Here is a 12340-nt window from a genome sequence, read left to right on the forward strand (position 1 = left end):
CCCCGCGCTCGCTCCAAGCTATTTGATCCCGAATCCCCCAAGGGGGCAGTGGCATGGTGCCAATGGTGCCTACCTGCTTGCTGCTGCTACTACCTTACCCTCCACACATCCAAACATCCTATCTACGTGGTAGAAGGGCTGGGCCACATCGAGAGCCCGAACCAAACACGCGGTTTACACATGCTTTGTACAGTAAGGTACTGCAGGCAATGCAACGATTCGCTTGCGTAGCTTAGACCACCCCTGGAGGATCTTCAGCGTCTGAACAAGCTCCAAACCACTCGGCCCCCAGCACTCCGACTTTTAAGGGGTAGAGGGGCGTTTTACAAAACCCTGTCCTTGTGTTGCACGCTAAACCAGGCTGGAACCGGGACTCATCGCAATGTGGGGTTGGCGCATTTTAAAGCTGTCAGCCGATAAACGGCGAGCAACCGCGGGCGGATGACGGGACGAGTCGTGTCGCATGCTTTTTGATGGCAGGCAATCTCTAGATCTAGGCTGAACTGAACTAGATAAGATACCTAGGTACTATTAATGCGGTGGGGTCGAGGGGAGGGTAGTGAATATAGAACTTGGGCGTCTTTTGCAAATTTCAAAGTATCTTTTGTACGGATTTCTTTCTCGTCTGTTTTCTTTTCCTGAATACTAGAACTAATCCTCCGTCAGTGTCCCTCCCTCCCTCCCTGCATCTACACCTTTGCAGCCCTTTCCCTTCAGACAACGACGTATACCCCCCTAAACCGCCACAATGGCCGCCAAACCTCCTACCCGCCTTGCCATCCTGATGGCCGACACTCCCATGCCCAACACGGCGGCCAAGTACGGCGACTACGGCGGCCTCTTCACATCCCTCTTCGCCACCGCCGCCCAGCCCGAACCCCTCGAGTCCATCCTCTCCATAACAAAGCACGACATCGTCAACCATGTCGGCTCGTACCCGCCGCTAGACGACGTCGACGCCGTCCTCATCACGGGGTCCAAGCACAGCGCCTTTGGCGACGACGCCTGGATCATGGCCCTGGTCGACTACACGAGGCGCGCCCTGCTCGAGACCAACGGCAGGGTCAAGGTCGTCGGCATCTGCTTCGGCCACCAGATCGTCGCCCGCGCCCTGGGCGGCAAGGTCGTCGTCAACGAAAAGGGTTGGGAGGTGGCCGTGACAGAGGTCGAGCTGACGGAGCGCGCGAGGGAGTTCTTTGGTCTGGAGACGCTGGTGAGTCTTTGTTGGGACGGCATGGCAGGAATGAGGGTAAAAAGTCGGCTGTGCGACGACTAACCGTGGCCTTTTGGTTTTGCCGTCCACCAGAAGATCCAACAAATGCACCGCGATATCGTCCCAGAGTTGCCCAAGACCGACCCGCCAACCCTGCTCCTAGCCACCAACAACGTCTGCCAGGTCCAGGGCATGCTGTGGCCTGGCCGTTGCGTCACAGTTCAGGGTCATCCTGAATTTACAGAGGATGTCATGCGTGAGATCTTGGAGACCAGGCACGACGCAGGCATCCACCCCGACGAGCTGTACAACAGCGGCATGTCGAGGGCCGCTAGCCCACATGACGGCATCGCCATCGCAAAGGGTTTCATCAAGTTTATGAGGTTATGATTTTAAAATCAGTGCTGCTCTTTCCGATGATGCTTTAAACAGCGAGTAGAACCGAATTCGAGGGGCTGCAACATTGGGTGTCGAATAATGAAAACAGTCTTTGGTAAATCGGCGGTTCCCCATTCGTTTTGCCTCGCTATCACGCAAGTGCGGCAGATGTCAAGAGAATGTGCACCTAGTGAATTTAATACAGCTGACCAAATGGTTGCACACATGGATACTGGCGCAAAAATCAAAAGCAACACCACGGTTCTTTGGTAAAATAAGCAACCAGTATATATACACAAGAGCAGCAGGGGTATATATAAATAAGGAAAAACTTTCCGAGCCAAAACGCCTCGCCGTGACAAAAACAGTCCCACCTATTTGTTGGAACCTTATAAATGCTTTTTTTTTCGGTATCCGTACCCACATTAGTATTGTGATCAACCCTCCGGCTTGATGGTTCTGGTCCGAACCAGAAAAGAAAAGAAAAGAAAAAAGGCCGCGGATCATCAATCCTGGTCCTCGGCATCCCACCAGTTTCTCGGTGCGGTGGATTTCCTCGGCGACGAAGCCGCAAGCGTAGCCTCGTTGACTACCTCCTGCCTCCTCCTTATCCTGGCCAAAGAACCATCGTTAATCATCTCCTGCCGGGATTTGCCCGAGGCAGCCCCTCCATCGCCTCTCCTCCTATCCTTCTCTCCGCCTCGGACCCCAAGGCACGCCGACCAACACCCCGTGACTCCACCCGCACCGCCGCCACCACCACCAAACCTCCCCAGCCAGTCGCGCAGGCGCTCCCTCAAAGGACCCCAGAAGCCCCTCTCGTCGCGGAACCTCCATGGCCGCTCGCGCCACATAAACAGGGACGAGTTGACGGTTCCCTGGATCGAGAGGCTGACCATGCTGAGGCAAAGCAGCCACAGCGGCTGGCCAGGGAGCTGCTGCTCGCTCGTGGTGAAGTAGTTGTCAAAGTACAGAACGTGGCTCAGGAACGGCACCATCCACATGGCGATGTAGAGCAGCGGGTAGATGAAGAGCATGATGAGCTGCTTGCGCACCCTCGACCGCGTCTTGGCCACCTGCGTCCCGCTGTCGTAACCCAGCGTGCTGCCGCCGATCTCGCTGGCAGCAGATCCTCGCCGCACGGGGCCGTCGTCTTCAATGGCCGTTTTGGATGTTGCTGGTGTCGGTATCGCTGCCAACGGCGGTGGTAACATGATTGTAGAAAGGTTCTTGTTCTTCTGCGTGTCATCCGTCTGATGAGAAGGCGGACTGATCAGCGCAAGGGCAGATGTGCTAGGCGTCTCAGCTTGCTCCATACGCCCAAGTTCGTGTGCGCTTCCCAAAGGACCACTGGGGACATGCAGAGACATCGATGCAGTCGTGCTCCGTCGCTGTCGTTGCTTGGGGATCTCATCAGGCAATTGTTCCTCGAGCGAGATGTCAATCAGCGGCGAAAAAGGAGGCGGCTGGCGGGTTCGCGTCCTGGTCGTTGCCGGTTTTGATGCCTCTGCCGCAGGCGCCGCTGACATGGACATCCTGGACCTGACAGGTGGCGTTGTGTTAGTTGGAAGCTGGAGCTGCTCTGTCCAGTTCCACGTCATGCGACGGTTACTCAGTCCGTCGATGGGCGTGTTTCGAGAGCCGCTGTCTGCTCTCTCTTCTGGACCGACCCTCTCAGGCTCGTCTGAAAGCTCACTCGCCTGATTGAGCCTCGCAGCCGTCTCTGGGTTCCATACCATGGGCGAAAACTTGACAGACTTGCGTCTCTGGTCAGCTTCCTGCCAGTCTACCATCGTCTTTGACGATGTATAACCAGCAGCCGAAACCAAATCCCTGACCTGACCTCCATCCTGAGATGCCTTGCGACTTTCCGTCGGCGAGCTCGGCATCTTCCCAGGCGTCGACGAGACGGCGCTGTTCTTCCTAGTAGCCGCCCTGCTGCCGTCCGGCAGCAAATCATTCATCTGAATCATCTGCTTCTGCGGGCCGCCACCGGCGCTGGTGGTACTCAACGACACGAGTGTCGCCGATGCGGCCGTCTCGGACGAGCGCCGGGACCAGTCGTGGGCCTTGGCGTACCTCCACTGCGCGAAGCGGACGTAGAGGAAGAGGCCGACGTACAAGGCGACGATGAGGCAAAAGACGACGTAGCGCGGCACCCAGGCCAGGTACATCCTGTACCAGCGCTGGCGGAGCGGGAGGTAGCACATGGCGCCCGTGTCCTCGAAGCCGGGCATGCCGCCGGCAAAGGCCAGCGACGCGTCCAGGATGGGGAGCAGGGTGACGGCCGTGTACGCCCAGTAGCGGTACGGGTATAGGCCGTTGCCGCCGCCCTGCCTGCGCGGTCGCACGATGTAGAGGACCGTGTGCAGGGCTATCAAGAGGGCCGCGACATCGGCAGCCTCCATGCCGACCGTGAGGGAGAAGCCGCTGAACTGACAAAACGGCGCGCCGCTCTGGATGCGGCGGTTCCGGTGCACGGCGAACGAGACCAAGGGGAATCCGACGTAACAGATTCCTCTGAGCAAGTCGGCCGCTAGTAGTAGCAATATTAAGCTGGTTTTTCGTGATAGCGTCGATGCGTTAACCCAGCTCTCAGAAACTTGGCATGTTTTTCTTGTTTAATTTTGAAGCAAGGCCAAAAGCACACTTACTCGTGACGGAACACCCGTCTCATGCGCAGAAAGTGAAATGTAGCAACAAGAGTGCAACACAAGCTCACGGTACCGACGCATAGTGAGATGAGCTTGAGTGCCATGAGTTCTCGCGGGTCTCTAAAGTACTGGCCCATGCTAGGGTTGTACGTAGTCGTTTGAGACGCCATGCTGAGAAAATCATCGTGGAGGGACTTCTGAGATAAAAAGAAGTAGCGTTGTAGGCCGAGTAAAGCTTCAATTTTACTGGGTGGTGCAAATAGGTACCTGATGCAGTCAAATGTCGTGTATACAGGGGTCACGACGTTGCGCCGTCCTCTAGGGACGTCCGCATGATGACCTTTGGTTTTGCTGTGGAGGAAATCGCGGTGAAGAAACAGAATACGGGGAGCTTAAGTGGTTCGGCCGCAATTTGCAATCGGTGGCGAGATCGGTGAAGGCGCAGGCAACACGGCGGGATAGTGTTGCTTCTGTCCCAACGCATAAAGACGAAAATCCAACCTTTCTTTGCGGGTCGTCTTTTTTTTTTTTTCTTGACTGTCGGTAGCGTGGGGTCCGAAAGAAACTTAGAGCAGCCCTCTTCAGCCAGATCGTCCCTGTGGTGTCAAGTGAGATTTACTGTTTTTGACTCTGCGTAACACACACCAACCAAGGAATGTTGAAAGCCAAGGTGACGCTCACGACGATCACTGCCTGTGCGTTGTCCTGCGGACGGTGATCCGCATTCAGTTTGGATATATATGACGGATCGATAGAGAAATGTAGTGCGATGAGGCGTCGCCTGGTTGGGGGAGATAAGACAGGGGAGAACACAAAAAGGGGGGGTGTAAATTGGAAAAGCAATATATTCACCGGCAGGAATGGATTTTATGTGAGCAAATTCTATCCAGTCATCACTTGACAAAACGCCACGGACAGCAAAGAGACAGGGATAGACGCTGGCATGCCAGCCGTGCGCCACTCGGCACTTTTCCCACTGCCTCGGGAGATCAAATCGATTAACATTCCTTTTTCATATCAAGGAGAACAAGAGAGGGGAGAAGGACAGGATGGGATGACGAAGTGAAATTAGACCGAGTATGCAAACAAGAATAGGCCAACAACACTGCCTAGAAATGTTAATTGGTGTCAGCCAAGCCCCAGCTAGGCTTGAGTTGGCGCCTCCTGCGTCTGGGTTCAGAACCAAGTATGGCAGTGGTGTACTACACTTTACCTATATAGTAAACCTCCCAGTGGCCTATCATATTGAACAACGGGGGGAAAAGGGGGGACGGGAGAACTCGTACAGTCTAATCAGAAACGGGCAGAGACTCTTCCAAATCTTTTTGGTGGCGTACAACAGCATGCATGGGGGATGGGGACTTCCCAAAGGCTGAGATCCTTTTGGACTCGTGGTTTTACCTTTTCCCGTCGACCGGAGTGAGCCAAAAAGCCCATGTTCCTGCCAGATCGGGATACAAAGGGGGCTAAAAAAGGAGCCAACTATAAAAGAAAGTCACGATGGCGTCGATCGGCCGGGCAAGCGACGATGAAAACCCGCTAGTACTAGCTTGGGCTCGCGCAAAATCCAAGAGCCGAGAGAGGTCGAGTCAAGTCTTGCCAGTCAAGCAAGCGTGGTATGGGGTGTTGCTCACAAGACGACGCCAAGAAGGGCCGTCCCGGATAACCATGTGGTATGAATGCGATGCGATTAACAAAGACAGGAACGAAGCTGGCCATCGCTCCATGCCAAGCGAGTCGCTTGTTCCCGATAGTCCATTTGTCCTGTCATGGCCGGTCGGAGAAAATAATCCGGTTAAGGCTCCAACGCCGACACAGAGTCAGCTTTCAGGTAGTTTACAAATCCCGAAAGGGGGCATACCTCGCCGACTTGCTGTGCTGTTGGGAACTACGAGTAAAAAGGATGGAATCGGTGGCGGGAGCACCCCCAAGCCACCCTTTTGAGATTGGGCAGCACGAAAAAGTGAATTCCAAATGGGCGAAACCTTTTGGGGATTCCCGAAACAAGCGCCAACCCACAAACCGAACGCCTCGCTATTGTCTAAAAGCCAACCTGACCCCTGATGTATGTGTGCACTCTTGCATTTTGTATCGTCAGCTAACCAACCATCCAGCTGGCAAACAAAGGTCCAGCGACGCCCCAGACCTGATTTTGCCGTCGGTTTCAGCCGAGAAGATTGATATGCGGCTCGGGCCATTTGCCCCAGACCAACGGTTTATCTCCGAGTCTCCCGCTGACGGGGGCCAGGATCTTCATCCGCCGCCTGTCCTTGTCCACTGCGGCGACGTACACGAATCCCGACACGGGCGCGTACCGAATCTTGGACGGGGGATCGTTAGGTGCCGCGTCCATCATTGCCAACACCCAGTGAGCCATTTCAGGTAGCGGCTGCGTGATTCGCTCCAATGCGCCAGGCTCGGCTGAATAGTCAGAAGCTAAGAAGAAAAGCACTATCAGTAAGACGGATACGCATGGGTAAACTTTAGGAGCGAGGGAATAAAAACAAAACAAATAACAAATACAAACCTTCGGGTGACGTGTAAATGGCCAGCTCATCAAAGGCAACCTGCTGGGTGAAAGGGCTGAGGGTGATTTTTGCATCTCCGAAAAAGTACTCCTTGATGCTCGCTTCACCCATGTGCTGCAAAAAACCTTCGTCCCTCTCCATGACGCCACTAGACTTGTCCAGCGCCACCACAGATACGTGCTCCCCGAGCACGTTCTTGACGCCAGAGAATCGTTGCGTAAGTTCGCTGAGTAGACTGGGCGTATCAATCGTAACGATTATGTTTACTGTTGCCACAATTGTTAGCATGCAAAAGTCCGAGCCGTAATTTGAGGGGGGAAAAAATCAATCTATCCAGTCCGTCCGTACCGTTTAGTTCCTCCGCAAGGTGAATCAAAACATCAGCACCTTTGCCCTCCACATAAGGCGGCGCATCAATCAGCATTCCAGCGCTCCTGACAGCCGGATCGTCCGTCATCCTGGCCGAGACGGCCGACGAGATGGAGTTTACAACCCCCTTGTAGAGATCCCTATCCTCCTCCACCCGCCGCCGTCCATAGTAGAACACTAGCGGCAGCTTGACCGGCACCGCGCTCGGCCCGCTGCTGGGCGCGGCGCCCCACCCACCCTCGCTCGCCACATCCATGACCGTCCCGAAAACCGCCGCCGACAGCGTGCCGGGCAGCGTCAACAACCCTTCGCCCGGGTCTGCATTGACCACCATCGGCTGCGCGCCGGTCCGCGTCGCCCATGCCGCCAGCGTCCGCACCAAGCTCGTTCGGCCGCAGCCCGTCCCGCCAGCCACGAGCACACGCGGGCCATGAGGTGCCGAGCGGCCGCCGCTGCTCCTGGCTGCGGCCTCACGGGACCGTTGAAGGAACGCGTGGAGGTTCAGGTGTGCGGTGTTGGCGGCGTCGTCGGGGCCCGCGACGGATTCGTGGACTGTAATGCCCTCGACCGAGAGGTTGGCGCCGTGCCAGGAGAGCAGTTTCGACTTTACGCCCGAGAGGGTGTAGGGGACATTGAGGGCCAGCTCAGTGCCGTCGCGCTCTGCGGTGCCCCTGGTGAGGGTAATGGTGATGGACGCGCCATGCGAGACGGAGAAGCGGTATTCCTGACGCGGTTCGAGGGTGTATGTTCGGGAGGCTGAGGTTGCAGGCTAGAAGAAGACGTTCGTCACTGGAGTAAGCATGGAAAACATTCTACTATTGAGAAAGGGGGTGTGCGAGGAGGGGGGTCAAATGTAGCTTGGGGTAAGGGTTAGGTATGTGAGGTGAGGTACCTTCTCGGGGATCAGCCCCAAACCTGGGATAGACATCGCAATGACCCAGGAACTAGATACTGTTGCGGGTCAATTTGCTGAAGATCTGTTTTCGGCTGCTTGTCTATGCAGAGGACCTCTAAGAACCTTGTTTGCCAGAATTTGTGGCGTGGTGACTTGGATGATAGAAATTATATGGATGAAGGAAATTGAAGCTACGACAAGCTCCGCTACGAGCTTGAGCTTTGCGAATCTGAAAGACCCAGCCAAACCAGCAAAAAGCTTGCAGGGATATGCTGCGGCGTGTGAGCAGGTGGGGCGTCGAAGTGGAGGATGACGCAGGGGCAAGGCGGGGATTTGGGCCCTGCCGATGTTGTTCGTCGGCGCATATTGTTTGGTTGAAACTTTTCAATGTTTGTGCAGTCCCAAATATAGGACAAAAAAGAATACAGGATCCATGTGAATTGACTTTGGTACAAAAGAAGATAGAAAAATGGGTTCCTAGCGCTCGCGTTTGTCAACCTTATCCTACATTTGCCAACCTGAAGTGATTCTACAACTTTTTAAATCGGGACTACCATCAAACTGTAATAATCAAAAATACACAATAAATCCAGTCATAGATCATATACGTACTTTTCTAAATATATTTCATAAGCAAATAAATGGTGGTATTAGGCCGCCCCAAGAAGGAGTAGAGAAGATCGAGAATGAATATATGCTGCCTGCAGCCATTTCCCAAAGTCATCGCGACATCTCATCAAATATTCTGATCAGACTCCTCACGCCCTTCAAAACGTTCTCGTCCGGCCCCTGCCCGGGTACCCATGCGGCATGCGCAAAGTCGATCAACCTCAACTGTAGGACGGGCTCTAGAGTTTCCATCGACCCGTCGCTGCTCAGGTCGTCGTCGTCATCTTCGTCATAACCGTCTAGAGCACCAACAGCTTTCCTCGTTAGCACATCGTCGTCCCCGCTAACGTCAATACCGCTGTCGACTCGGGCTGCGGCATTCGATGGTGACCGACCCTTGTGCGCAGCAGCCTCGGCTTCGGCCTCACGCCTAGCCAGGTCCTTGAGCCGTTGCCTCTCCGTCATCCGCGCCTCCTTGCGCGCCGCCGCCTCGGCATTGACCTTGATGGCGTGCTTCAGAGCAGGGCCGTCACCCTCAAAGACGAAAAGCAGCGATGCCGAGTACATTCGCGTCTCCTCGGCGGCCAGGCGCTTCTCTACCTTTTTCAGCTCCTCGCAAAAGGCCTCGGCGACGAACTTTGCATCCTCTTCGCTCACGCCGCTGCGCGGGTTGAAAAGGAACCGGCGCATCGACTCGACGACGGTCGGGGTGCTGACGCTGAAGCGGCCCCAGTCCTTGTCGTACTTTTTGTACTCTTCCGGGTCGAGCTCCTCGTCCCTCTCGGAGCCGCGGTACACGCGCATGCCGGCGACGCGGAAACCCAACTCCTTGTGCGTGGTCTCGGCGCTGATCTTGTCGAACCGCCGCTTCTTCTCCTCGGGTGCGTCGTCGGCCCACAACCTGACGCCGAGCTTGCAGTCCATGATGTTTGGCCGCGAGAATCCGTAGGCGCTGTTCTCGAGCACAATGGCGGTGTCGGTGGCGATCTTCTTGTTCCGGTTCGGCCGCCACGCGATGCTCTCCTCGCCCGGCGCTGGGGCTTCTGGCTCCGGGTGCAGCTGGTGCGCCAGTGCGACCACCTCATCCTTCAGGTGCTCGCTAAGCACGTCCGAGACGACGGGGAGCTGCTCGTTGATTGAGCTGATGTCGGTGTGGTTGTTGAGCTGCAGCGTGCCCATGAAGACTGGCATTATGTCGGCGAGCTCGGGATGTTGTGCGTTGGCCGACTCGTAGAACTCGACCTCCTGCTTCGTCGCGGGCTTGATGAATAGTTCGCCATCTGGGTCGCATAAAGTGCCGGCACTGGGAGTGTAGGAAGACAGGAAGTTAGAAAAGCGTTCGCCTAGTGAGTTTGAGGGGTCGTGTGCCGTAGTTCGCAGGCGTTCGTCTGGTATCTTTCAGTGGGGCAATGAACACCACAATATGGGGTTTTAGTGCACTTACTGTCCTGCAACTGCATAATTGTAGTCGACCAGATCTTTACGATCTGGTATGGTCTTGCTGGCGAGCATGGTAGAGGTTTAGGAAGGGCGGGGTGCGTGTGTGCAGGCGCGTTATGGAGGATTTGTCGTGCGCCCAAAAGAAAAAGGGGGCGGATTCGAAAATTTGACTGGAGAAAAAAAAAAAGAAGCTATTTCGGGTCGTCGCCAAACTAGGTAATTTTTCAAGTCGAAAAAACACTCGGACGTTGTGGCCTGAATTTCAGTTGCGACGAGACGCACAGAGGGTGTTGATCGCCTATGTGTTGCTCCTTTTTACTATCGATAAATGGGCTGGTCCGTCGCAACAAAAGATGGGCAGACGTCATAAATTCCAAAACACCTGGTTGTGGCGCCGTGGGGTTGCTCCGAGACCCTGGAAAGCAAAAGAGCGATTGCGCGTCTTTAATTCGATGCTGTAGTTCTTCTTCCGAGAACGTGAAAAAAGTATTCGCACAGGTTAGAGGAATATGTGGATCTTGTCCAAAAGCAAACAAGAAAAAAAAAAAAAAAGAAACAAGAAATGCTTTAAAATCTAGGGAGGATGGAAGAGAAATAAAAGACTTTATTCACAAGATGAATGACAGGAGGGCGGGATGGAAAAAAAGGAGGTGACTGACAGGAGACCATGCGGCTAGGCAAAGTTAAGGGACCAAGCTAAAGCTGGAATCCTGCATGGTCACGTATCCGGTGGGACTGGGGTGACAAGGATTTATTGACGGATTCGATGGATGCCCGTCGAGGAGGTTACTTTGCTACGAATTGTACGCAGTGAATATCCAGTGAGGGACTTTGGGCTCCATGTAACACTTGGGCCTTAGCGTGGGCCGCAAATTTAGAGGCAGCCAACTCGCTTTTAGCATGTTAGCATGTTCTTCACCAGGTTTCTCGGCTTGGGTATACTTTTTCGAAAACAAGCGATTCATGTTTCTTTCTGCTTTCCCCATGTCATCCCTGAGTATAAAAAGTCGCCCCAAGATCTGATCTGGCAGAGCGATAGGCCGCTGGGGGCCACCGCCATTCTGGGTCAATAGTGGCGGGGCAAATGCAAAGCCGACTCAGCCACCCCGACTCCTAATCGCCTAAGGTGGGCTCCCTTAGCTGATGGTTTTCAGCCTGCATGGGGGGAGGCTTCATTCAGCCCAATGGATTAACGCCCGGCCGAGTTTTTTGCTCCCGTCAATTACACTGCCTGCGTCTGCCTCATCATGTGGATTTTGCACCCTGCACTCCTGCCTTATTCAGACTCTTCTTAGGTACCTACGTTATCCTTCAACCGAAGAGAGGAATAATCATAGAAAGAGAGACGAAAAAGAAAAGGCACACTATGAGACATTTCAGTGTCCCGTCAACAAAGAGGTCAGCAGCCTAAAGGCGCAAAGTTGCCTGCCTATGGGATTCGCCGTCGTCGCATGCTGACCTGACCATATAATCACAGACTGATTCTTGTGTGACTGATCGATGCGTAACGTGGCGGTGTTTTATTCCCTCTCCCAGTCAATATCGCTTAGCGGTTGTTTGTTTTACTCTCAGCTTTTTACAGGACGCAAACCACCTGATGCATCTCTTGTGGTCAACTTACTTTTTTTTTTTTTTTAATCCCACGACGGTGTATTACAGTACACAGCGTCAAGTTTGTAGCCGTTATGGCTTGGGGAAATCGGAATTGTTGCCTGCATCTTGCAGAGTTAGCGCAATACAAACGCATGTGTTTGGTGTTTGCACCAACCAGCATTTTTGGGATCTGAATGGGAATAATTAACATGAATGTGGATCTGATCTACCACCCGCATTAGAATATTTTTAGAGAAAAGAAAGACATGAGAAGAAAAAGGAGTTTAAAAACTGCAAAGAACTGGGGATCTTCCGATAGTTAAAATGGTCGTGGAAATTGAAGAGGCGAGTTCGATACTTGCTTTTGCTGGCCTGCACTACTGGGCGTCGAATCGCTATGTTTGTAACAGGGAGGATTTCCCACGCGGCTGAACGCCCATGATTTCTTCATCAAGCATGGGGTACTGCAGACTGTTGGAAAGACATGGGGAATGGACCGTACTCCATGGCTAGGTAGGTACCTAAGGTAACTAAAAAAAAAAATGCAGTGGAAATATTCTCCTTACAATGACCTTGGTCACAGACAGACAGACAGCTTGATTGAGCCTTGTTTGATGAAAGAAGGTGAATGCTCTCGAGGATTTCCGCTCCTTCCGTTCCG

The 12340-nt window shown here is 53.9% G+C and overlaps 5 protein-coding genes across 5 annotated transcripts; 2 read left to right on the forward strand and 3 right to left on the reverse strand.

The window, feature by feature from the left end:
- Positions 1 to 602: 602 nt before the first annotated feature.
- On the forward strand, positions 603 to 2147 carry PgNI_07382 (uncharacterized protein). Its single transcript, XM_031127395.1, has 2 exons — positions 603 to 1213; positions 1307 to 2147. The coding sequence occupies exons 1-2, from the start codon at positions 749 to 751 to the stop codon at positions 1601 to 1603; spliced, it is 762 nt and encodes a 253-aa protein (XP_030981623.1). The 5' UTR covers positions 603 to 748; the 3' UTR covers positions 1604 to 2147.
- PgNI_07383 (uncharacterized protein) lies at positions 2098 to 4841 on the reverse strand (the record flags this gene model as incomplete). The annotated part of the gene is made up of 2 exons (XM_031127396.1): positions 4246 to 4841; positions 2098 to 4147 (listed from the first exon to the last, which is right to left on the reverse strand). The coding sequence occupies exons 1-2, from the start codon at positions 4413 to 4415 to the stop codon at positions 2098 to 2100; spliced, it is 2220 nt and encodes a 739-aa protein (XP_030981622.1). The 5' UTR covers positions 4416 to 4841.
- A 1125-nt stretch (positions 4842 to 5966) lies between these two features.
- On the reverse strand, positions 5967 to 8155 carry PgNI_07384 (uncharacterized protein). Its single transcript, XM_031127397.1, has 4 exons — positions 8035 to 8155; positions 7122 to 7911; positions 6773 to 7039; positions 5967 to 6681 (listed from the first exon to the last, which is right to left on the reverse strand). The coding sequence occupies exons 1-4, from the start codon at positions 8068 to 8070 to the stop codon at positions 6410 to 6412; spliced, it is 1365 nt and encodes a 454-aa protein (XP_030981625.1). The 5' UTR covers positions 8071 to 8155; the 3' UTR covers positions 5967 to 6409.
- A 398-nt stretch (positions 8156 to 8553) lies between these two features.
- On the reverse strand, positions 8554 to 10922 carry PgNI_07385 (uncharacterized protein). Its single transcript, XM_031127398.1, has 2 exons — positions 10091 to 10922; positions 8554 to 9949 (listed from the first exon to the last, which is right to left on the reverse strand). Exons 1-2 carry the CDS (start codon positions 10156 to 10158, stop codon positions 8758 to 8760), a joined length of 1260 nt encoding a protein of 419 aa, XP_030981624.1. The 5' UTR covers positions 10159 to 10922; the 3' UTR covers positions 8554 to 8757.
- On the forward strand, positions 10913 to 12178 carry PgNI_07386 (uncharacterized protein). The gene is made up of 2 exons (XM_031127399.1): positions 10913 to 11484; positions 11564 to 12178. Exons 1-2 carry the CDS (start codon positions 11230 to 11232, stop codon positions 11885 to 11887), a joined length of 579 nt encoding a protein of 192 aa, XP_030981627.1. The 5' UTR covers positions 10913 to 11229; the 3' UTR covers positions 11888 to 12178.
- Positions 12179 to 12340: the final 162 nt, after the last annotated feature.

Source organism: Pyricularia grisea, assembly GCF_004355905.1.
Source record: "Pyricularia grisea strain NI907 chromosome Unknown Pyricularia_grisea_NI907_Scaffold_4, whole genome shotgun sequence".
Taxonomy (NCBI): Eukaryota; Fungi; Ascomycota; class Sordariomycetes; order Magnaporthales; family Pyriculariaceae; genus Pyricularia; species Pyricularia grisea.

Bases quoted from the DNA above. Each gene is read 5' to 3' on its own strand.
- PgNI_07385 (XM_031127398.1), bottom strand. From the start codon at position 10,158: ATGCTCGCCAGCAAGACCATACCAGATCGTAAAGATCTGGTCGACTAC. The intron at 9,950-10,090 runs GTAAGTGCACTA...CTACACTCCCAG, and splicing joins AATTATGCAGTTGCAGGACA to TGCCGGCACTTTATGCGACC.
- PgNI_07384 (XM_031127397.1), bottom strand. From the start codon at position 8,070: ATGTCTATCCCAGGTTTGGGGCTGATCCCCGAGAAG. The intron at 7,912-8,034 runs GTACCTCACCTC...GTCTTCTTCTAG, and splicing joins TGGGGCTGATCCCCGAGAAG to CCTGCAACCTCAGCCTCCCG. The intron at 7,040-7,121 runs GTACGGACGGAC...TTGTGGCAACAG, and splicing joins CCTTGCGGAGGAACTAAACG to TAAACATAATCGTTACGATT.
- PgNI_07382 (XM_031127395.1), top strand. From the start codon at position 749: ATGGCCGCCAAACCTCCTACCCGCCTTGCCATCCTGATGGCCGACACT. The intron at 1,214-1,306 runs GTGAGTCTTTGT...GCCGTCCACCAG, and splicing joins TCTTTGGTCTGGAGACGCTG to AAGATCCAACAAATGCACCG.
- PgNI_07386 (XM_031127399.1), top strand. From the start codon at position 11,230: ATGGTTTTCAGCCTGCATGGGGGGAGGCTTCATTCAGCCCAATGGATT. The intron at 11,485-11,563 runs GTCAGCAGCCTA...ATATAATCACAG, and splicing joins AGTGTCCCGTCAACAAAGAG to ACTGATTCTTGTGTGACTGA.